The 22,651-nt window shown below is 36.9% G+C and overlaps 2 protein-coding genes across 5 annotated transcripts in view; one reads left to right on the forward strand and one right to left on the reverse strand.

The window, feature by feature from the left end:
* The window catches only part of sfxn2 (sideroflexin 2), a 15,863-nt gene extending 6,414 nt beyond the window's left edge, over nucleotides 1-9,449 (reverse strand). For both annotated transcript variants that reach the window (XR_014535986.1, XM_083555922.1), the window contains exons 1-7: nucleotides 9,318-9,449; nucleotides 6,968-7,149; nucleotides 3,793-3,963; nucleotides 3,461-3,559; nucleotides 3,256-3,331; nucleotides 3,053-3,138; nucleotides 2,897-2,957 (exon numbers count right to left, since the gene is read on the reverse strand). Coding sequence is in view for 1 of the 2 variants with exons in the window: in XM_083555922.1 (XP_083412048.1) it covers nucleotides 2,897-2,957; nucleotides 3,053-3,138; nucleotides 3,256-3,331; nucleotides 3,461-3,559; nucleotides 3,793-3,963; nucleotides 6,968-7,125 (651 nt within the window). In the remaining variant the exon portion in view is untranslated. The remainder of the gene's footprint in view (nucleotides 1-2,896; nucleotides 2,958-3,052; nucleotides 3,139-3,255; nucleotides 3,332-3,460; nucleotides 3,560-3,792; nucleotides 3,964-6,967; nucleotides 7,150-9,317) is intronic.
* On the forward strand, nucleotides 9,356-13,480 carry arl3b (ADP ribosylation factor like GTPase 3b). 3 transcript variants are annotated; one of them, XM_083555939.1, is made up of 7 exons: nucleotides 9,356-9,475; nucleotides 9,833-9,878; nucleotides 11,527-11,670; nucleotides 11,871-11,986; nucleotides 12,091-12,142; nucleotides 12,240-12,425; nucleotides 12,562-13,480. In XM_083555939.1, the coding sequence occupies exons 2-7, from the start codon at nucleotides 9,876-9,878 to the stop codon at nucleotides 12,607-12,609; spliced, it is 549 nt and encodes a 182-aa protein (XP_083412065.1). In that variant the 5' UTR covers nucleotides 9,356-9,475; nucleotides 9,833-9,875; the 3' UTR covers nucleotides 12,610-13,480. The 3 variants fall into 3 exon arrangements, 2 of the variants coding, with proteins under 2 accessions (XP_083412065.1, XP_083412064.1); XM_083555938.1 differs by having other exon boundaries at nucleotides 9,361-9,482; XR_014535987.1 differs by lacking the exon at nucleotides 9,356-9,475 and having other exon boundaries at nucleotides 9,809-9,878; nucleotides 12,562-12,672; nucleotides 12,795-13,480.
* The last annotated feature ends 9,171 nt before the right edge of the window (nucleotides 13,481-22,651 follow it).

A 22,651-nucleotide genomic window follows, 5' to 3' on the forward strand; every position in this document is an offset into this window, starting at 1 on the left:
TGCAAGTTAGAGCAATAAAGGATGAAGATAGAGGGAGGAGTGGCTCCAGCGGTTAAGGCGCTGGGTTACCGATTGAAAGGTCTGGGGTTCAAGCCCCGGTATCGCCAAGCTGCCACTCTTGGGCCCTTGAGCAAGGCCCTTAACCCTCTATGCTCCAGTGGACCCTTACGAGAAAAATAAATCAAGGACCGTGAAGTCGGAGCGACGTGGGGCCACCTTCCCGTGGGCTCACCACCTGCAGGAGGGACCATAAGGGACCGGTGCTGTGAGGATTGGGCAGCAGTCGAAGGCGGGGGCCTTGACAGCCCGATCCCTGGACACGGAGAAGTGTCTGGGGAATCTGCTAAGACTGCTGCCCCCGCGACCCGGATAAGCGGGAGAAGATGAAATGAAAGAAAAAAAAAAAAAGGATGAAGATAGAAATGTGTTGACTAGTGAGAAGAGTGTGTTGTGAAGATAGAGGGAGTATTTTAAACAGGTGATGAACGAGGAAAATTAAAGTAAGAGAAAGTTGGATGAGGTGGAGATAGTAAATCAGTAAAGCAGATTAGTAAGGAGGAAGTAAGAGCAGATATTAAAAGGATGAAGAGTGGAAAGTTGGGACCAGATGACATACTGGTAGAACCATGGAGATGTTTAGGAGAGATGGCAGTGGAGTTTTTAACCAGATTGTTCAACAAGATTTTAAAAGCTGAAAGGATGCCTGAGAAATGGAGAAGAAGTGTGCTGGTATCCATCTTTAAAAATAAGGGAGATGTGCAGACCTGCAGTAACTACAGGGGAATTAAGTTGATCAGTCACACAATAAAGTAATGGGAAAGAGTAGTGGAAGCCAGGCTGAGAGAAGAGGTGACCATCTGTGAGCAGCAGTATGGTTTCATGCCAAGGAAGAGCACCACAGATGCATTATTTGCTTTGGAAATGCTGATGGAGAAGTATAGAGAAGGTCAGAAGGGGTTGCATTGTGCTTGTGGATTTAGAGAAAGCGTACGACAGGGTGAGAAAAGAGTTATAGTATTGTATGTGGAAGTCTGGTGTGGCAGAGAAGTATGTGGGGGTGGTGCAGGACATGTATGAGGACAGTGTGACAGCAGTGAAGGGTGCACTAGGAACGACAGACTGGTTATGGATGGGGGGGAGTGGTGGCTCCAGTGGTTAAGGCACTGGATTACTGATCGGAAGGTCGGGGGTTCAAGCCCTGGTATTGCCAAGCTGCCACTCTTGGGCCCTTGAGCAAGGCCCTTAACCCCTCTGTGTGCTCCAGCGGCGCCGTATCATGGCCGACCCTGCGCTCTGACCCCAGCTTCCAAGCAAGCTGGGATATGCGAAGAACAACATTTCACTGTGCTGTAATGTATATGTGACAAATAAAGGCTATTCTATTCTGGCTATTCCATTATTATTATATGGGGTTGGTACTGCATCAAGGATCGGCTCTAAGCCCTTTTCTGTTTGCAGTGGTGATTGACAGGTTGATGGAAGAGGTCAGACAGAATTTAAGTACCTGGGGTCAGCAGTGCAAAGTAAAGGAGTGTGTGTTAGAGAAGTGAAGAAAAGAGTTCAGGCAGGGTGGAGTTGGTTTAGAAGAGTAGCAGGAGTGATTTGTGAATAGTATCTGCAAGAGTGAAAGGGAAAGTTTATAGGACTGTTATGAGACCTGCTATAGCTTTAGATTGCTAATGATTTGTATGGTGTGGTAGTGGAGTATTGTGACGAGAGTGCCATTTGGGTTGGGAGGGGGGGGGGGGGGGGGGGCTCGAAACAGCCCTGTTTATGCAGGATGTAACAGACACCGGGAGAGAGAGAGAGAGAGAGAGAGAGAGAGAGAGAGAGAGAGAGAGAGAGAGACAGATAGATACCGGGCAGAGCTGACAGCGTGTATGAGGATGAGTGTGGGAAAGCAGAGGTTGCCAGGTAAAGGCGCGCCAATCCGCAAGTGTGCACGGGTTACGTGTTACCGCGAGTAAGTGTGTGTCCCAGTGTGTGTACGAGGAAAAGTGAATGAAAACTCAAAGAATGTGATGACTGTTAAACCATTGCCTGTCGTCTCTTTCTTCCAACCCGAAATCAGTGAGATCGGTTACAGATTTATTATATTGCCACTTGAAGTAGCAAATTTAATTCAGCCAATCTTGCACTCTCTCTGTAATCTTGAAACTAAAATATCACCATATAACAGTGGTAGCGTTCTGTTCTCCGCACAGCACACCGAAAAGTCACGTGACCACACACACCACACGTGCACTGCCTAAAATGAGACTGTCTGGTCTTTTTTGTTTTGTTAGCGGGGGCGGAAATCTGCAAATCTTCTGTTCTCAGAAAGTATGTGTCCACAAATGCACTTATTTATTTATTTCGTTAAATCGCAACGTTTGCCGTCATATAATCGCACAAGCTAACATTGTGATACAATTAATCGTGCAGCAGTACCAGCAAGCGAAAGGTAAACAGTTATTTTCTACAGTATGTATGTGTGCAACACCGAAACACTATTTCAGCATCAGCTGCAAACAGAAAGTGACAACTGAATTGAATTTCTTTCAGTTCTACTCCAAATTACATGGAAAACAAATTCTCTTTTGACTGGCTCAAAAGATTCCTCACTGCACATGATCAATCCCAACCTTCTTATATTTCCCAACAGTTGCTACACTCTTAACTTGCCAGGGATTGGATCATAATAATGCAAACATGCAGAATAACAATGGCTTAATTAAGGTTTGACTGAAGACCACAGAGTAAGAAAAGCATAATGACATTAACGCAAGTTATATTTTCACATGACTCGGATACTACGAGATTAATGCCTTGGGTATATATTTGTGAATTTGTTGTGCTTAACATTCTACTAGTGATTATGAGGTTCCTTTCTGGTAGTAGGATCACTGTTACTCACTCTTGAGTCACCAAGTTTATTGCCATTTTCGTCTGTGACTGCAATGCCATTCAAGATCTCTCTGCAAAAAAAAAACCAGAAATGTGAACATAGGAGGCAAAACAACTGATACAATTGAAGAATAAAAAAAAAGCTATTAAAGTGGACAGGACTCACTGTTGTCTCATCATAGGGATATTTACACAGTTAGCTGCAGCCACGGCTGCAAAAGGGACCCAGCGAGCCACCAGAGGAGGTGCTTTCTGCAGAGAAACCAAACACCAGTATGGTCATAAAACCAAATGCTGTGCATAATTAAAAAAAGATGACTTTTTTAAGTGACAGCTTTTTTTAAGGTAAAATTCACAGATTGTGAATACCTTTGTGTAGAGGTTCAGACCCACGGCAGTGGCCAATGCAGTGCTTGTTGCAGTTGCATAAGCCACACCAATCTGTCTAAAGGAGGCAGAGAGACACATTAGAAAGCACACACACACTCACACAGCCCACTGCAATGCTCCTATTTCCAAAATAGTATTTAAATAGGTTATTTAGCCACTTATTAATACAATGCAAAATATTTACTTTGCTGTGATCGGGGAGGCAGCGTTGCGGTTGGTATAGTTGACCAGAGCATTGAAGGACTGATTTACCCACTGCCAAAACACCACAGCAGGCACTGTCCTGCAGTCACATACAGGGCCATACTCATCCATTCAGGCAGCATGCATATTAACACATGTAAAAATGTGAAAACTTGCACATAATCATGATACTTAAAAGTTTTTTAAATATATATAAAAAAAATATATTTGAAATTTCATATTAACAAAAATGCAATGAATAAATTGTTTAACTAATGATATCAACAACCCTTAGCTTAAATGCTTGAACTGTTCTTGTGCAGGAGCTTGAACCTGTAGAACTGCAGCATGAAGCCGGTGATGGCCATGCCCCCTGGGACTTGGAAAGACATTCTGCCAATCAAGTTCATCCTGTCACCAGTATCAGGGTGAAATGCTGAGTCATAGAGCTTCTTGGCATAATGCAGCTGTTCCTCAGTTGTGCCTGGAGGGATCGTGCCCACTCTAGGCACAGGAGGAAGATAAGCAAGAGGGATTGGATTAGGTTGGAGGAATAACAGTGAGAGTGGAATGAGGAAAAACATCAACGTCATGCAATGGATTTTTATAGCATGTAATTAAATACACTTCATAACTTCTAAGGAGATACAGTATCCAAACAGAGGCTTTCTGAGGTATATAGGTTCATCTGCTTTTTGCACACAATTATACATATATAAAATTCGCTCATTTGCATTTTTAGCCATTAATCTACACACTATAATTCATAATGAAACACAGTGAAAATAAAACGAAATAAAGAAATGTAATCTATCATCATTGTAGGCAATCAATGATTATCTCAATCAGATTTCTCAAGAACTTGAACCTGTCTTGGTATATACAGTCTGACTATTTATTTGACTATTGTTCACAAGAGCAAAGTAGGCCCCATCATTTGGAGATGAAAGCCTTTTAGTCCAAAATAAATAACTGAGACAGAAGGGGTCAGGGAGCTCCCAAGTTCAATGGCCACTCGAAGAGGTTCCAACGTTTAAAGAAATTAAAAAACCTCTATTAAATTCTCCATTAATTGTGTATTTATGTTCCTATGGTTAAACTAAAAAAAAGTGTAGTAGGGATGACCAGTCAGAATTGATAGAATAATGAATGCCACCAAATCAAAGGATGTCCCTGAGGAAAACATACTCAAGGGCTCACATGACATCAGAACACACAACAAAGACAATGCCAGTGGCTTCAGAAGAAATCTCTGAATGTCTCTGTGTGGCCAAGCCAAAGCCCAAATTTAAACCTTATACATGTACCCAAGAAGACTTAAAGCTGTTACTTCTGCAAGAGGAGCTTCTTCAAAATATATGAAAACTTATTTTTTTCCTTTGCCATAATAGTTAATTATATAAAAAAGGAAATCCAAGATGCATTTAATTTAAAATTTAAATACAGTGGGTACGGAAAGTATTCAGACCCCCTTAAATTTTTCACTCTTTGTTATATTGCAGCCATTTGCTAAAATCATTTAAGTTCATTCTTCTTCCTCATGAATGTACACATAGCTCCCCATATTGACAGAAAAACACAGAATTGTTGACATTGTTGCAGATTTATTAAAAAAGAAAACCTGAAATATCACATGGTCCTAAGTATTCAGACCCTTTGCTGTGACACTCATATATTTAACTCAGGTGCTTTCCATTTCTTCTGATCATCCTTGAGATGGTTCTGCAAGTTCATTTGAGTCCAGCTGTGTTTGATTATACTGATTGGACTTGATTAGGAAAGCCACACACCTGTCTATATAAGACCTTCCAGATCACAATGCATGTCAGAGCAAATGAGAATCATGAGGTCAAAGGAACTGCCTGAAGAGCTCAGAGACAGACTTGTGGCAAGGCACAGATCTGGCCAAGGTTACAAAAAGATTTCTGCTGCACTTAAGGTTCCTAAGAGCACAGTGGCCTCCATAATCCTCAAATGGAAGACGTTTGGGATGACCAGAACCCTTCCTAGAGCTGGCCGTCCGGCCAAACTGAGCTATCGGGGGAGAAGAGCCTTGGTGAGAGAGGTAAAGAAGAACCCAAAGATCACTGTGGCTGAGCTCCAGAGATGCAGTCAGGAGATGGGAGAAAGTTGTAGAAAGTCAACCATCACTGCAGCCCTCCACCAGTCGGGGCTTTATGGCAGAGTGGCCCGACGGAAGCCTCTCCTCAGTGTAAGACACATGAAAGCCCGCATGGAGTTTGCTAAAAAACACCTGAAGGACTCCAAGATGGTGAGAAATAAGATTCTCTGGTCTGATGAGACCAAGATAGAACTTTTTGGCCTTAATTCTAAGCGGTATGTGAGGAGAAAACCAGGCACTGCTCATCACCTGTCCAATACAGTCCCAACAGTGAAGCATGGTGGTGGAAGCATCATGCTGTGGGGGTGTTTTTCAGCTGCAGGGACAGGACGACTGGTTGCAATCGAGAGAAAGATGAATGCGGCCAAGTACAGGGATATCCTGGACAAAAACCTTCTCCAGAGTGCTCTGGACCTCAGACTGGGCCAAAGGTTTACCTTCCAACAAGACAATGACCCGAAGCACACAGCTAAAATAACGAAGGAGTGGCTTCACAACAACTCCGTGACTGTTCTTGAATGGCCCAGCCAGAGCCCTGACTTAAACCCAATTAAGCATCTCGGGAGAGACCTAATAATGGCTGTCCACCAACGTTTACCATCCAACCTGACAGAACTGGAGAAGACCTGCAAGGAGGAATGGCAGAGGATCCCCAAATCCAGGTGTGAAAGACTTGTTGCATCTTTCCCAAAAAGACTCCTGGCTGTATTAGATCAAAAGGGGGCTTCTACTAAATACTGAGCAAAGGGTCTGAATACTTAGAACCATGTGATATTTCAGTTTTTCTTTTTTAATAAATCTGCAACAATGTCAACAATTTTGTGTTTTTCTGTCAGTATGGGGTGCTATGTGTAAATTCATGAGGAAGAAGAATAACCTAAATGATTTTAGCAAATGGCTGCAATATAACAGAGTGAAAAATTTAAGGGGGTCTGAATACTTTCCGTACCCACTGTATATAACACAATAACATGTTAAACAATAAAGTAAAATATAAATCTAAAAAGGTCTGAATAGTTTAACAAAGCCACTAAATATTTGTCATGTGCATTTTAAGCAAACCAATCTACTTTCTGCACCTGATTGTGAACTGTGCAAGATTTTGATTCTATAAATAAAGGTAAGTGGAATTACCATATTATCATCATACTTCAGGTATAACAAACAAATTTAATCACAACTAATTTAGTAAAAAACTAAAAACAAGTCTGTCTCAACTTAAATTCTTGATTTTAACGGGTAAACTGCATTAAATGTGTTTTTAAATGTCAATAACTACTATTAAGCTTGTATTGTTAGTGAGTTTTGAAGAAAAATGTGCTGGACTATTGCTCAATGTGAAATAAATTCCATTATTCATATGGTTTTGGAGTTGCTTTTGTGTACCTGCAACTTTCCACTAAAACTTTTGCTTCATCCAGTTTGGCATTAGGCAGGACAGCAGTGCGAAAGTCCGTAATGTTAAAGAAGTGTTTGAGACGGCCCATAAATGTGGACTGATCCCAGCGTGGAGCATCGATGTCGAAGCCATTCAGAGCTGCCATAGTGCTGTCTCCTCTCTCCAGGCACTAAATCAACATAGCACAGAAAGACACCCACTGCATCACTTCTGACCTCTGGACATTATTGGCTGAGTAATTGTGCAAATTCTGGTAAATTTATGGATTAAAGTTTTTTCTGCATTTTTCTATACTTCTGTAACAGCTCACATCTATCATGACTTTCACAATTTGGTTTCTAATCATGCATTTTAAATAGGGTAAAAAAGCAATTCTGTAAGTAAGAACTATATTGTAGGTTTTGAATATTAATTTGCATTAAATGCAAAAAGTATGGGTTTAACAGTAAATCGTTTGATACACAAGATACTGTTCTCAAGGTTAGACCTTTTAGAAGGACAAGTTTTAATTTTAAATTAAAAGGCTTTTGTCTTATCTGTGTTTACACTCTATGTTTAGGCAGCCATACGAGTCAACATTGTAGGTCAAAAAACAGTTATACACACACAGCAAAAGAACAAAGCTGAACCTTGATCTGTATTAGTGGTGTACTCTGGTTAGTGTCACAGGGTGCACATACGGCATGCTGACTGACTGAGCAAGACCTAGTTGCAAACAGTTACTTTTGCTCAGCCCTGTCAATTTATGCATACCATTCCCCGTTAAAACATGCCATATCTCTGCGTTCCATAAGAGTAAGCAAATGTCTTCACTTAAATATCAAATTAAATCACATCATCAAATGAATCATCATATTATTATTCACTGTTATCAGGAACCTTCTTGCTGCCGGTCATTCAAAAAAAGGTTTTCTGCCCAAGCATAGATCAAATGCATTTACCATCCATTCATCCTCTGATTTAATTAACTACTTTCACATATTCAGACTATAATCACAATCTGTGTTTAGTAAATTTGAGCAATCTATGCAGAGTTAAAAAAATATTGCCATAGTTTTATATAAATCTAAAACAGAGGTTTCTAAAGGTGAGCATGTTACAGCAAGTCACAGCGAATACATTTTTTTTAAATTAAAGTCAATTACTTCACCTGATTCTAAAACATATTAAAACTCAGAAATGTAATATGTTCAGCAGTCACATGGCAACTGTTAAATCAAGCATAAACTTTCTCAGATTTCTGAACTTAAACAGTAGTGGATTAATATGTGTTGAGTGATTGCCTTCATTTGAGTAACTGCTTTATTTTAATCAACTGTTAACTTTGAAGACAACAAAAACTCATGATGCAATTGAAGAACATTCTTTGCACTACATACTGATTTTGTACACTGCTATCTGTGACCTCTGAAATGTTACTCCAAAGCCTTGGAGAATGCAACTTTGTTTTTCTGTATATTGATAAATGGCAGGCATGAATATTAAAAACCCTTTAGCTCACCAAAAGAATCTAAGATTGTATTAAAAAAATCAATGTAAAATATTCTTGTATTTGAATATATATAACTTAATTATATTGTTCACCTGTACATTTAGATCACCTACATTTTACATACTTCTAAAATAACAAATAATAATATAGTGGTCCCACAGCAACTTGCCTTGTCAGCAAAAGGTACAAGCTGATAATGTGACAGATCACATGAGTAAACACTGGTTTATCAAGCATATATTACTGGACATATTATTAGACACACCTTACACAGATAATAACTCATCTTCTGAACAATGATGCACAATTTGCATATTGGAGGTGGATGTGTACATTCTAGGAACAAGTAGATTGCTTATTTAATAAGCATTTAACAACAATCTTGTGAATCTACTGTTTAGGTGTTGTATTGTTCTGGTACTTTTGGTTTGTAGATATGCAACAAAAAAACAACCATGCAGAAAGAAGAAAGTAAAAACAAGTCTTGATTTATTTTTTTCCCCCAACATGAAGAAAGTTGCTGTAAAAAATCTCTCTGATCAAATTGGTAATTAAATGCAGCTTTCACAACAAACCTGCCCCTGTGGATTCCAAAAACTAGTCAGACAACACAGCTGCCTGAGATGCATACCGATCTTTATAGATCCGATTTGTTTCTCAGTGAAGTTGCATCATAAAAACCAGTAGTAAGTAGTAGTGAGAGCTGATGAAAGATTAGCAGACTGATCTTGCTAGAATTACAGCTTAAACACGTCAGGCTACATTTCCCAACACACGTCTCAACTCAAACCCAATCCCCATGTAGTTTCCCTAATATTCAATGTAGGGATAGAAAATGCACTTACAATATGACTGGACTGTCGGTGGTGTGGGTCTGCTGGATGAGTGGTTGTAGTAACAGCGCGCGTGGCCCTGTAGGTTCCGGTAGGTTCACGGAAGCACGTGGCACCTTCACTGCCAATCACGGAAACGGGCGGATCCACTGCTCAACTAAAGATCTGCAGTTGAATGTAATAAATGCAAGTTTCCTTTACATTTTCGGTTCGGAATATGGCACTGTATAAGTTCTTCTTTATTCGCACAAACTTGCTCTAAGAATCCATGGTTAAATACTACATCCTTTTTATTAATCCCTTACATTAAAGAAAAAAAAAATGCTCCTGTAAATATGTGATTACAGTGTATTCGTAAACCATGAAGCCAAGTAAATTAGTGTGGTGCTACTTAAAACATTTGTTTTGCACACCGAAGTTTTCCTGATTTACACTAACAGGATTTTCATACAAATAGCTCTTTCGCCTTGTGCTCGTGAAACTCCGCCCCCTTTGTGCGTCAGTCTTGCGTGCTACGTCATCGGCAGCCCTTAGTAGCACGGAGGCGTCTCGAGGAGGCACAATCACAACATGGTGAGTTCAAACCTATTATTATTATTACAAGCTTTTACACTGTACATCAGACATGGCGCCAATAGGACACAACAGTTATGACGTTGTAGCAGCCGTTTAATCGGTTGATGCTGACAATGAATGATGTTTATATGTACATTGATTAGATACAGATTGAATACTAATCAGCATCACTTCTGGCTAAATCTCTATTGAGATAAGCCTGTGCTAATTCTGCCCCAAAGCAGCATCATTCCCGTTCCAGTGTTTTTTAAACCAGATCCAGTGTGTTAGAACTATGGCTTGTGATCGAGCCTGAAAAAAGAGAATTAAATATAGTAATCGTACAGTTTGTGCCTGCTGATAGCATACAAGTGAGGGAAGATGGATGAACGGGTGGTGGATGGATAGATGGGGTTTATCAGCTTTATGGCTGGGCTCGTGTTTTACTGCTGCGGCCTTAAAGTGGTTGCTTCAGTGTTAATTTATCATTTATGATTATAATTATATATATATATATATATATATATATATATATATATATATATATATATATATATATATATACATACCAAGCATAACTTAATGGCCATTGATCAGGCATAACATTATGACCACCTGCCAAATATTGTGTTGGTCCCCCATTCACTGCCAAAACAGTCTTGATTCGTTGACCATCAACATCATTATCAGTAACTTGTCTTTGCTCGGCAAGTGCGTCAGTGAGCCTTGGCTGCTGGTGTCTCTGTAGTCTCAGGAAACTCTCGATGCAGGACCCTTTAGAGGCTTTCAGTTGTGCATAAAGTTGTATTTTGGCTAACCCTAACCAAAGCTCACAAAGAGAAACATTTGCTGTCAGCTTTGTTGTGCTCACTGACTGTCCAAATGGATGAATGCCCACCCTGTCCAAGCAAGACTGCGACGTCAGCAAAGAGGTGGTGGAGTGATGACTTGGGCTGGAATATTGGGAAGTGAGGTGGTAGGTCCCTTTAGGATCCCTGATGTGTCAAATGACTTTTGTGAGATCTCTGAAGTTCCTAACATAATTTTCTGCCATGATATAAAAAAAAAAGATCATGGTGTGGCCACCATAATTTTTTGACGTCAATCTTATTGAAAACCTGTGGAATATCGTCGTAAGAAAGATCGGTGAGGGTGAGTGGCAGTATAGCTCCAAAACAACAAACAGCAGTCAATTCAGGGGGGTCTATTCGAGCATCCTCATATGAAATACACGCAGAAATTAAACATGGACGTTCAATGGATGAGAGCGTTCAAAGTTCAATAGATAAGAGAGTTGTTAAAGTCATGTCAAAAAAGGACTCATATATAAGTGTCACTTGAAATGTAAGTAATTGTTTTTAATTTAAATTGTAGTATTTGTATGAAAATGTTTGTCCATATACCATATATGACAGATTTCAGCTTTTAGTTCATTATAACCCATCTCATTAATCCATTCTGCATAATTATTTGGAACAACATATTTTGTGTTTTTTGCTAAAATGTCAGTAAAGCTGTTGACATTGTCAATTCTTTTACATGCAATAACATCCACATTTTAATATAATTGTTAGGGGGGAAAAAATCTTTAAACATATTGTTTTGCACAGTGTTGCACAGTGTTAATATATATAGTTATAGTTATAGTTATGTATGTATGTTTCAGGGTTTACTATCAATTCTGCGAAAGCTAAAAAGTACTCCGGACCAGGAGGTCCGCATTTTGCTTCTTGGGTTGGACAACGGTGGCAAAACCACATTGCTCAAACAGCTGGCCTCAGAGGATATTAGCCACATTACACCCACACAGGTCAGCTGCAAAACACAGGATCCCAGAACTTCTCCTCTGAACAATAGTCTTAAGTTCTCTGCTCCCAATTAAGTAAAAAAAAAAAGACCTTGTAGTACAATATGGAATCTACTTTAAAAAATTTTTTTAAAACTTATGTGCACCGTTTGATGATGATGATGAATATTATTATTATTTTGCATATGTTATGATTCTTGTAGGGTTTCAACATAAAAAGTGTGCAGTCTCAGGGTTTCAAACTGAATGTGTGGGACATCGGCGGGCAACGTAAGATCAGGCCTTATTGGAGGAACTACTTTGAAAATACAGATCTACTGGAAAGTTTCATGGCATTCATCCATCATTACTCATGACAGCACTTTGAGTTCGATTTAGAGTTGAAAGATAAATGTATAATTTTTTCCCCCATTTGTTCTTACAGATTTATGTTATTGACAGTGCAGATCGCAAACGATTTGAAGAAACGGGGCAGGTAATATTAAGAACTATTATGAATTTGACTTGCTGTTTGATTTAATGTTCATTTTGAAAATACTACACTATTTATTCTGTTGTGCCGCGCTTCACAGGAGTTAGCTGAGTTATTAGATGAGGAGAAGCTTAGTGGCGTTCCTGTCCTCATCTTTGCTAATAAGCAAGATCTCCTCACAGCAGCCCCCGCATCTGAAATTGCTGAGGGACTAAACCTGCACACCATTCGTGACAGAGTATGGCAGATCCAGCCCTGTTCAGCCCTTACTGGCGAGGGTATCCAGGTAATTATAAAAAACAAACATACAGAAGAGTTTTACAGTGTTCAGCTAGATGCTTACTCAAAAATCTATATTTGTATTTTTTAAAAACAGAATAAAATGCATCATAAAATGATGTTAATTTGTTTGTGTGTATCAGGATGGCATGAACTGGGTCTGTAAAAGTGTGAATGCAAAAAGGAAGTAGACCTGAATGCTCCCTATTAAGCTGCTCCAGGAAAAGCAGTGTGTCCCTGTATAAACATGTCATGTATGTACAGCTTTAAAAATAAACAAATTTGGGTTATTAAGACATTTATGTTACAAATAAATATATAATTTATTATAATATAATATATAATTTATATAAATATGTTTCTGCTGTGCTTACAGAAAATTCATATGTGGACCATTTTTATACTCTCAGCTTTCAGTCTTTTATGTCATCATGGCTTAAATTTTTGTCAATCATACATTTATCAGTGTCTTTACTTTACTTTACTTTACTTTACTTTACTTGAGCATTTTAGTAGACTAATCAGTGGTAAAGTTTTGAATAAGCATATTCTGTCATTATGTTTAAGGTCAGAACCATGTCATCCTTGGGCTGACACTAAGTTTCCTAAATTTTTAACTTAATACTATGTTACATGTCTGCTTAGCCCTGTATACATTCCTAATTCTAGCACCACAGTTACGTCTGTCTCTGGTGACAGTTCTGGTCATTGCCCCTTTTAATGCAATATTTTTGACTACATTATTCTATTTCTAAGTATATTTTTGTAACATTGAAATTGTAGAAATATCACTTTTCATAGAATGACATTAAAAAAAGACTGGTTTTCCCAAACCTGAACAAACTTTCATAATTCTTGTACAAAATGACATGATATGAAATGTGCCTAATAATCTAATGTACATAATTTGGAAAGGTTACAAATTATTTTATACAAAAACATTCATATAAAAGTAAAGTAACTGGTATATTTATAAATATTGTTAGTTTGAGCATCTTTCCATGGTACCTCCAAATCGATTGCTGTTGTACGTGCAATAATAAAGGATATAAATAAAATAAAGGTTTGTGATATTATTTGTCATCCTACTTGTTTTAATGTGCTTTACTTTTGTCCTCTGCTGCTCATCCAAAGGTCATATATCTTTTTCTCTTTGCTACCATCCCCCATTAAGCAAGGAAACAGATGGTGTTGACAGAACTCAGGTGGTTTCCTATATACTTCAGTGCACTTAATTTAAAGCCTTCATGTTTTCATATGTGTTTACTGTACTTTTTATTATTTAAAAGAAATAACCTTACAGTTACAAAACCAGGTTTATCCCAGATACCTATTTTGGCCAATACAAATGGCACTGTTTATTTTATATAGAAAATCTGATTGTTTACCTATAGTATTCCCACCATAATGAAAAGGGTCAAAAATGTTCTGCTTCAAGAAAAAAATCTTATGCTGCCTGAAGTGAAGCTTTCCATTTTATTTACTAACCAGTTGTATTATTTTTTTAATGAAATTGTCTGGTTTATTTTTATGACAAAATCTACACCTTAAATACATTTAATAAATTAGATGTACATACAGTCTTTGATACTCTGAACTGCAAACCTGGCTCTGTCTTTTTAGGAGCCGAGTCTTTTTTTTCATGCTCAGGTTCAAATTAAAATCAAAACAATGACAACAACATTTACGCTAAAACATTTGCTAAACTACCATGCCGTAAATTTAATTCTGTAACTCTCCTAATATTTTATCTGAATATTATATTATTACATTATATTATTATAAATTATATTATTATATATGTATTGTATTATTACAATTATTATTATAATATTCTTTTATATGAGGCCATGAAATGAATCAGGGCTGCATCTTCATGGTTACTAGCATGCCTGAATGTGAACATACCCAGCCAGTTCCACTGATTCCACACACTCAGCTTCTTTGAGTGACATTCTCAAGCTGACACATGCACTCTGGTGAGGCACGCAGGCTTTATTAAGCCTGAATAAATCCTTTCAGTATCTGCCTCTCTGAGACAGGCAATTAGACAAGCCGCCCTACATCCCTGTGCATCCTTGCTAGCAAGCCAGATTTCTTATCTGTAGCTTTTTCCTTCCATCTGCCCTTGAAACAAAAAAGAATGAAAAGTCTGATAGTACACTACCCCTTCTGAAGTTTGCTCATTGAAGAAAAGGCCCTGTTGTATTTCTATCTGTGAAGTAAATGGCTAAGTCTGAAACAAGGCTGTTTATCAATGTGTATCAGTGCCGAGTTGATGGATTGCCTCTGGGGGAAAAGGAGCTTGAAAAATTGCCAAACAGTACTTATGTGGGAACTTTCTGATCAAGTGTTTTATTTTAAATAGCCAGTTTCTACCAAATACTAAAAAGACTAACTAACATTTTAATCATTCGAACAAAAATTGTGATTTTGGTGTAGTTTACCACTGTACTTGCCTAACCAAATTAGACTTTGCCCAGTCATTTTAGAGGAGTTTTTGTATTCAAATAAAAGTCAAATCTCTTGCTGAGAGTCAGATTACCCAGAGTATGGGCTATTGTGGTCACTAGACCAAAGCATTTTTTCCTCTTTAAAAAGTAATTAAACCATTGCACTTAAAATAAATGCATTTAAAACATGGAACTAAATACTCTAGCATATGCTGTATTCATCATATACTGACTGCCAGACAGCAACATTTATCAAGGACTGTTCTCAAGACCTGGATAAGAGGGAAAAAAATCTCCACAAAAAATAAGTCATAAATAAAGTCACATGTTTTATATACATGTGTTTGATTTAAGAGTGTGGCTGAAAATGGCCTCTTTTACTGAAATGTGAATCAAAAGCAAAATGTCCTTATTTCTTATACCTTTATATTAATTATTGGTCCTTACAGTTGCTATGTTGTTGTAGTGATGTATACTATGGGGCTGTGAAAGGATTTGTATGAGCACCAGTAAGAAAGAAAATAACAAAAGATTGAATAATAATTTTCCACTTTAGTCTGAGACATGTGACTATAGTCAGTTACTTGATCAACTCCTAAATAGAAAATCATTAATATTTCGAGGATATAAAAGTAATTTCTATTTTAGACTCTTTTTGTGTTTTAAGACACCCATACAAGAACACATTCCACATGTATCAAACTATTTCTAAAGTTTTTTGTCTATTTGAAAGCAGTTTTGCAGTTTTTGATATATTGGACACACTGCTAGTCAATTAGTGAAAGATACTTTCTTCAGTTGACAAGCTAATTACAATAAACAATTTAAATAAATAAATTGCTACTTGCTAAGCTTTTTTCTTCAATATAAGCAAAGCCCTGGTGATTTTTTCCCTTATATGGTATTAGGAAGAAACCTTAAGAGGAACCAAACTAAAAAGGGAACCCATCCTTTTCTGGGTGTCCATTAATTATAGTTCCATCCTTGAGGTTATCAATTGTTTATTGAAGGAGAATTGAGTGCAAAACTGTTTATGGCAAGTGTAGCCTTAAGATATAAGAACCCTTTTTCACAGTTAATCTACAGTTACACTACAGTTACAGAGCTGTATATGATTTAAAAGCATAGCTTTATATAATTTAAATGTAACTTTACTTTGACTGAAAAAGCACAAATAGGAACTCTGCAGCTGTATGTGTAAACAGAAGTGGAAAAAGGATATAAGATTCAAGTTCAAGGTTTGCTGTCAGTTACAAATGTAACATAACTGCAGAAATGCAAGCCATCTTATATTTATTGTACATTTGACATTTATCAAGTGAGAAATAGCAATTAATTAATATGCCTTTATTATCAAAATAGCCACTGTCATTCATTTAAAGTGTTATTCACATTAAATGTAACCTATTAATAAGGACCAGATCTAATCATAAATATGAAAACAATAATAAATGTTTAAAAAATGTATCAGATTTCAATGTGGTAAATATTTTATTACAGGCATATTGTTAATGCCATCCTTTTAATAAGACTTTGCTTAACAAACCCGAAAAAATTCCCTATTAAGATCAATACAATCAAAAGCTATTACAATGTGATCTGACAGTTGACTGGGGGGTTACTTACAGGTGCTGCTTAAACTGGTTGTCCTTCTGTGAAATAAAATGTTTTGTATTTTATACTATTTAATTGTTGGTGTGTTTAAATTGATTAGCCTGATTTGTTGTTTATTTTAAAAAAAATTTTTTACTGTTTCAGTGCATCCCAAAAAAGCAAAAAGGCAGAATCCATGTCAAGTTTGTAGAACTGTAAAGTACAAGCCATTAAATATTTGGCTAGCAGTTTTACAGTTATTGCCCCTGAATACCTACAATTATCAACCAGTAATCTTAAAGTCATAAATCACATGGTATGATTGTTGCTAACATACTTCAGCACTCTAAAGAAAGACTTCTTTTTAGAGACTGAATAGTTCCCGAGACAGATACTGTCCTTTTCTTTTGAGAACACGTAAAACAAGTAATTATGCCAATTAAATTCAAAAGTATTTAGCATTTTAAATGACTGCATCAAATCACCACCATGTTGCAATTCCTCCAGATATTATTCCTGATATACTATATAAACAATACAGCTCCAACATTCCTTCAAGAAGCTTAAAATATTTAGTTCTAAATCTAAAAGCGTCACCTTTTTAAAATAATTGCAAACATGCTTCTTTAAATGCATCTTGAAAATAGATTTTTAGGCAGAATCACCTAGTGTAATAATTCACTTGATACTGATGCAAATTGGTGCATTAAATTACGTTTTGTTATAAACAAGAAACATAGTATATGCTATGTTTATAGATGTTTTCCAAAATAGAGAAACATTTACAGTTTACTTACAGTTGACAATCTAATTATTGTAATATGGAATAGGTAAATTGGTAACATAACACACAGGTGTATGCACTAATACATACTTTAGAATAAGCAGTAGCACCATTACAGTACACAGCATCAGTTTACAATAAACAATTATACATCACTTTAATCTCTGTGGGTATTACATGCAGTATGTAACCATGGAAACTCAGTGGCACCTAGTTACGCTTAAGTCCATTAAAAGGTCTCATCAATTTCTAACTGCATGGCTGTCAAGATTTTACTTTCATTGCTTTTTATTTCTATTATAGAATGCCAATACCATGTGAAAAATATACCTCTTCAGTATCTTCTTTAGGAATGAAGTACTATATACATTTTCTCAAAAGGGTTTTATATAACAAGTGCACATCTTTGATTTATTGAATGATCGTGGCTGATAAATGGTCTTCTATTCGTGTCGTACTAAAGACAAATACAATTTGCATGCCGTTAATAGATGCGTACCCTGGCTTCACTTTAGGCACTCACACCTCTGTTATTGACTGCTATTAAGATGCTGGCTGTCAGAGGGGTGCAGTGGAGGAGACATAATTATGCACCTCAACCAGACACAAAGGGCCCAACACCCACACTGCTGCCTTCTGCACCATACGGTCAGGAAACTCTTCTGTAGGATGTATCTCCATGACTGTTATACCGTTTAAATTATGTTAAAAAATGGTGGTGCTATTATTATAATGGAAATGATTAAAGGGGACCAGTTTTCTATAGTCCAAAAAAACTAACATGTTTTCCTGGCAGTTCCTGTTAAAGGATTGTAAGTGTATATATGTGGTGCTGATCAAAAAGCACAGTTAAAAATCTTTTCTCATGTTTACAGTGTCTTTGTATTGGGAACTGGGCAGCTGTTCTGCAGCTGCTTTTTGACATTTTACAGGGCTGTTCTCCCTCTGCTTCTCTCAAACTGTACATTTTACTGTTTTCCACCTATCAGAGTACATATAGCAGTAAGTGACAGAGCAGCAGTGCAATCAGCTTTCATTCCTAATAAGCTAATAGATTTAAAGTTTATGTTGCTTTTTTATTTTCAAAATGTGTTCGAAGTGTGTGCACTACTGGAAGATACTGTGTCCCTCGTAATATTTTATTGTTAGGTTTTCTCAAAAATTACACACATGCTTTATTTAAACAGATTCACAGTGTTTCTCTATGTTTGACTTAACACACTATAATGCAACCACATGACAGACAATTTCCACATTTCGTGTTAGACAGAGGCAGGGATGATAAATAGGCCGAGATTACTAAATGGTGAAAAGGAAGAAAGGGAGCAGAGGCAACACCCAGAGTGGCTGGCAGGTGTGTGTGACAGCTCAGTGGGCCCTGAGAGGGTAGGGGGGAGGGATGAGTGTTGAATTACAGGGTTCCCAGCATCTCCACTGTCACACAGGGGAAGAAGAAGCTCATCACCAGGATTTGATATAGAGCAGACATTCACTATAGTATGCGCAACAGGAAATAACTACCATAGGTTTATTGAGGTCATTACAAAACTTCATTTATAATTACATCAGAATTAATGACTCATCCAAGCCTGACTGGTTTGTGGAACATTTTTGACATGGTGTGTTTATTTAAGAAAAAAAAAAAGCAAACTTCAAATGGACAACCAAAGATGTCTGTTTCATTTCAGACACCGCCAAAAGATTTTAAATGATAGATTGGGCATTGTCACTTCCTCATCTGCCATAAATATATGAAATATTGATTTACAGAACTCAACATTGAGCTCAATCAGTGGGAAGACTACTTTGGCTGTAATCTTGGACTTCTAATAAACACAAGAAAGCTTTACATTTAGTAAATCATAAAGGTAGAATTATAAACTTAATCTTTGGTTTCTGTAGTGAATAAGTGTATAATTTTACTTACAAAGCCCCTAGCAAGATTGTCATTGTGACAATGTAATAGCTATCAAATGTGTGATGAAGTAAGGAATTTTGTGTGACAGAGTGGTGTGTTGTGGCCTGAATACAGTGCAGGAACACCACACTTGGAATGTATTTCTTTTGCAAACCCCACAGGAATGCACTAAATATCTCCTCTTTGTTTTTGCCCGATGTTTATGTATTTTACACTGCATGTGGTGCACTATTATAAGATACAACCTACTGCTTGTATTCTTTGAATTAGTCACATAGGAAGTGAGCTGCTTGTGTTTCACAGTCATTATGCTCATAGAGTGAATCACAATTATTTATTTCTTTATTCTAATTTGTACAATTCTGCAAAATGTGTTGAATTAATTGGTTAATTGGCTTATTTAATTTTAGTAACCTTTTGTCCACACAAAAGATGAGCCAAATGTGCCATTTTTAACTTTATTGCACTATTTTTTTTGCTGTGGTATAACTGTGCAAAATCAGTTAGGTTCAGTAAAAGTGCACAATACCTAATGATTCCAAAAAGATAGTGTTCTTTCGCTTTGGAAGAGGCACCTTACTGCTAATGAATTCAGGACCATCTCAAAGCACAACACTAAAGACCATTAGAGCATAGAAATAAAAGGGAAAAAGACACCTCAGATTAGCAACTGCTGATGATAATGATTATGATAATGATGTGGAGGTGGCAGAGTAAGAAGGATGAGAGAGACTTAGATTAATCTTGGTTGAGTAATTATGCTGCAGGTGTTGTGTCCATTTTAAGTATGTATAAGTATCATGTTAAATGTTTATATAGTACTAACATTTTTTTTTTACTATTATTATTCTGTATTCTATATATTATCTTATTCCAAAATAACAGTTGTACTGAACACTTTTCTTTTCTTTAATAATTGGGAACCTTATTTAATATACTTCAATTGATGTTTGTCATTTTTTAAGTGCAGTGTAACCATAACCTATAATATAAGACATTTTAATCCCCTTTTAAAGGGTGACATTATTGTTCTTTTTATTATTTGGTGGTTTTGGTACAATTGCAATATTATTTCACAAATCCTCACTTCATTGAAAATCATTATTTTGTAAACAAACCGCTTTTGCGTTTACTTAATGAGTTTTAAATAAAGTTTAAGTTTTTACTCTCCACCAGAAATACACTCCACTTAGGAGGTAACCATTTTTTTTTTTTGGAGTAATGCTGCTAGTAAAAAAAAAACCCTGTAACAAAACATTGCAAACATAGAGATTAAGTTGTGTTGCATAAGCTCTCTGATTGTATACTTTTAAACTATATGAAATGTTATAATTTGCCTGAATTATATGTGATATTGTAATGTATGGATGTGTATCACTGTTGCTATGGCTGTTTAGATGCGATACAGTTTTTTGAGATACACATAAACTCATGTGGCCCATGATTATTATGTGGCAACTAGGCCAAAGGAAACTTGCTGACTGGGATTTCTGTAAAAGATGTAATGTAGTAATCAGTTGTTTAGGCTATTCTCATGTAAATAATTAAGTATGACTACATGTTTACTTTTCTATCTTAGCAAAAACTAATGCCTTTTATTTTATTTATTTATTTATTTTAAGTCTGTCTCACTGTGATGACTGAGCTGGTGTGTGGGAGCAGGCACTGTGGCATGACCAGGCTGATTATTTAGAGGCCAGCTTCTAACTTTTTTCTTTTTTCTTTTCCCCCCTAGAGTTGAAAATAACCTCACTGACACCTCCACAAATTCATTCATATGAAAAAATGGCACACAGGCCATAAGATCTCCGGCTTCCTCTCATTTACACACAGACATCAGGAGACCCACAGAAAGAGTTGAGATAAATTTAGTGGCACAAGAGACAGTATCTTCTGAAACATGACCAAAGAAATTTCAAATAGGCGCGCACGCACGCACGAAGCTCCTTCCCCCACATTTTTGAGAGCTGGAAAGGGGCTGCACAGAAGCAGAGCAGTGGGGAGTTTCAGTGAACAGCAGCACAGTGAAGGGTCTCAAATAGCCAGCTATACATTGTGAAAAGAGCACACAGCCCTGTACTCACTGCTGTCAAAATAGATCAATAAGCAAATACATTTTAAGCTATGTGGAAGACATTCCATGCCATTAAGGGGATCTTTAAAAGTCTCTGTGGGCTGCTTCCTTCTCAAAAGTACAACTAAATGCATTAAAAAAGCCTATGAACTGCCAACACATACAAAGGCTATGTCTAAATCAGCCAAGCAGTAAACAAGCTATTTACATTATTTTAACCCATAGAAAAACACTGGGAAGAATCATTATTTGTGGGGGAAGATTTCAGTTTAGCCAATAGATAAATTGACACTTCATTACAATATTTGAACCACAAACATTACAGATAACAACAAAAAATAACGCTCTAATTACAAACAGCAGTGAGAATTATCAAAAGTTTTCAACTCCTGACTGAAGCGTCATCTATTTTAACAGACAGTGAGAACTCAGTGTCTTTCTCCATCCACCCACTGGACCAATATAATTATACTAAGATTAGCAGTGGATAATGCCCTTTAGAGGAGGTGGATATTTCTACTCTGGTCTGCTCTTCCCTTTACTCCTGTAAATTATAGTAAATCTCTTGCCTTGTGATGTTCCCAAAATGCCATAGCTGCTTTTTGGTTTTTCTCTAAAAAGAGAAGCCCAAATGTAAAGGGAAGAACTCTATTCAGAAGCCATTTAAACATTGAAAAAGGAAAACATACAGAAAGACAGAAACTTGCAGTCTTTAGCCATTACAGTCACTGATCCACCTTTTAAATGTTTGCTCTTGGTTTTTCATGCTGTAATAACAATAACGCTAGCTGTAATGCAGCAGCACAGTGTACCTCTGATAAAATTCTGCAGCACCACTTTAAATAACAATAACTCAGTATGTCTTACTGTAAAAATTGCTATTTACTTTTAGATAAAAAAAAAAAACCCACAGGAAGTCATACCTTCTAGTAATAAGCCAGTCTGTCATGAGAGACAAGTGAACAGTTGTCCTGAACCTAACTTGCTGACAATCGACAAGTCAATGCCTTTCATTGAAATGCATTGCCAAAAATGTAGGATTTGCCTCATGCATAGCAGGCCTTCTCTTAATTCTTGAGGGAATAGTTTACTGATAGTTGAGAGGGCAAAATCAAGAAGTCATACACGCTTATAGAAATTTTTTTTTCCTAAACTGATGAACTGCAGTAATTTGTCTGATTATCTACATGATTGTTTTCTTTTCCCTTTAATTTTGCAGCCCACTTTTTAAAACTTTAAACTCTGACACACATCCTCAGTCATCCATTAAGTCACAGCACAACTATGTCAAACTCAATAAACCATTGAATCAGTTACACTGATTTCCCTAGTTACTGAAAAACATGTGAAGTAAAAATGGTCTACAGTATAAAATATTAAGCTGATTGTTTTAAACCATTTGACAACATTA

The sequence above is a fragment of the Silurus aristotelis genome (genome assembly GCF_946808225.1).
Source record: "Silurus aristotelis genome assembly, chromosome: 12".
NCBI lineage: Eukaryota > Metazoa > Chordata > Actinopteri > Siluriformes > Siluridae > Silurus > Silurus aristotelis.

Coding starts and splice junctions, on each gene's coding strand:
- arl3b (XM_083555939.1), top strand. Junction 11,987..12,090: donor TTTGAAAATACAGATCTACT/GGAAAGTTTCAT, acceptor TTTGTTCTTACA/GATTTATGTTATTGACAGTG. Junction 12,143..12,239: donor GATTTGAAGAAACGGGGCAG/GTAATATTAAGA, acceptor CGCGCTTCACAG/GAGTTAGCTGAGTTATTAGA.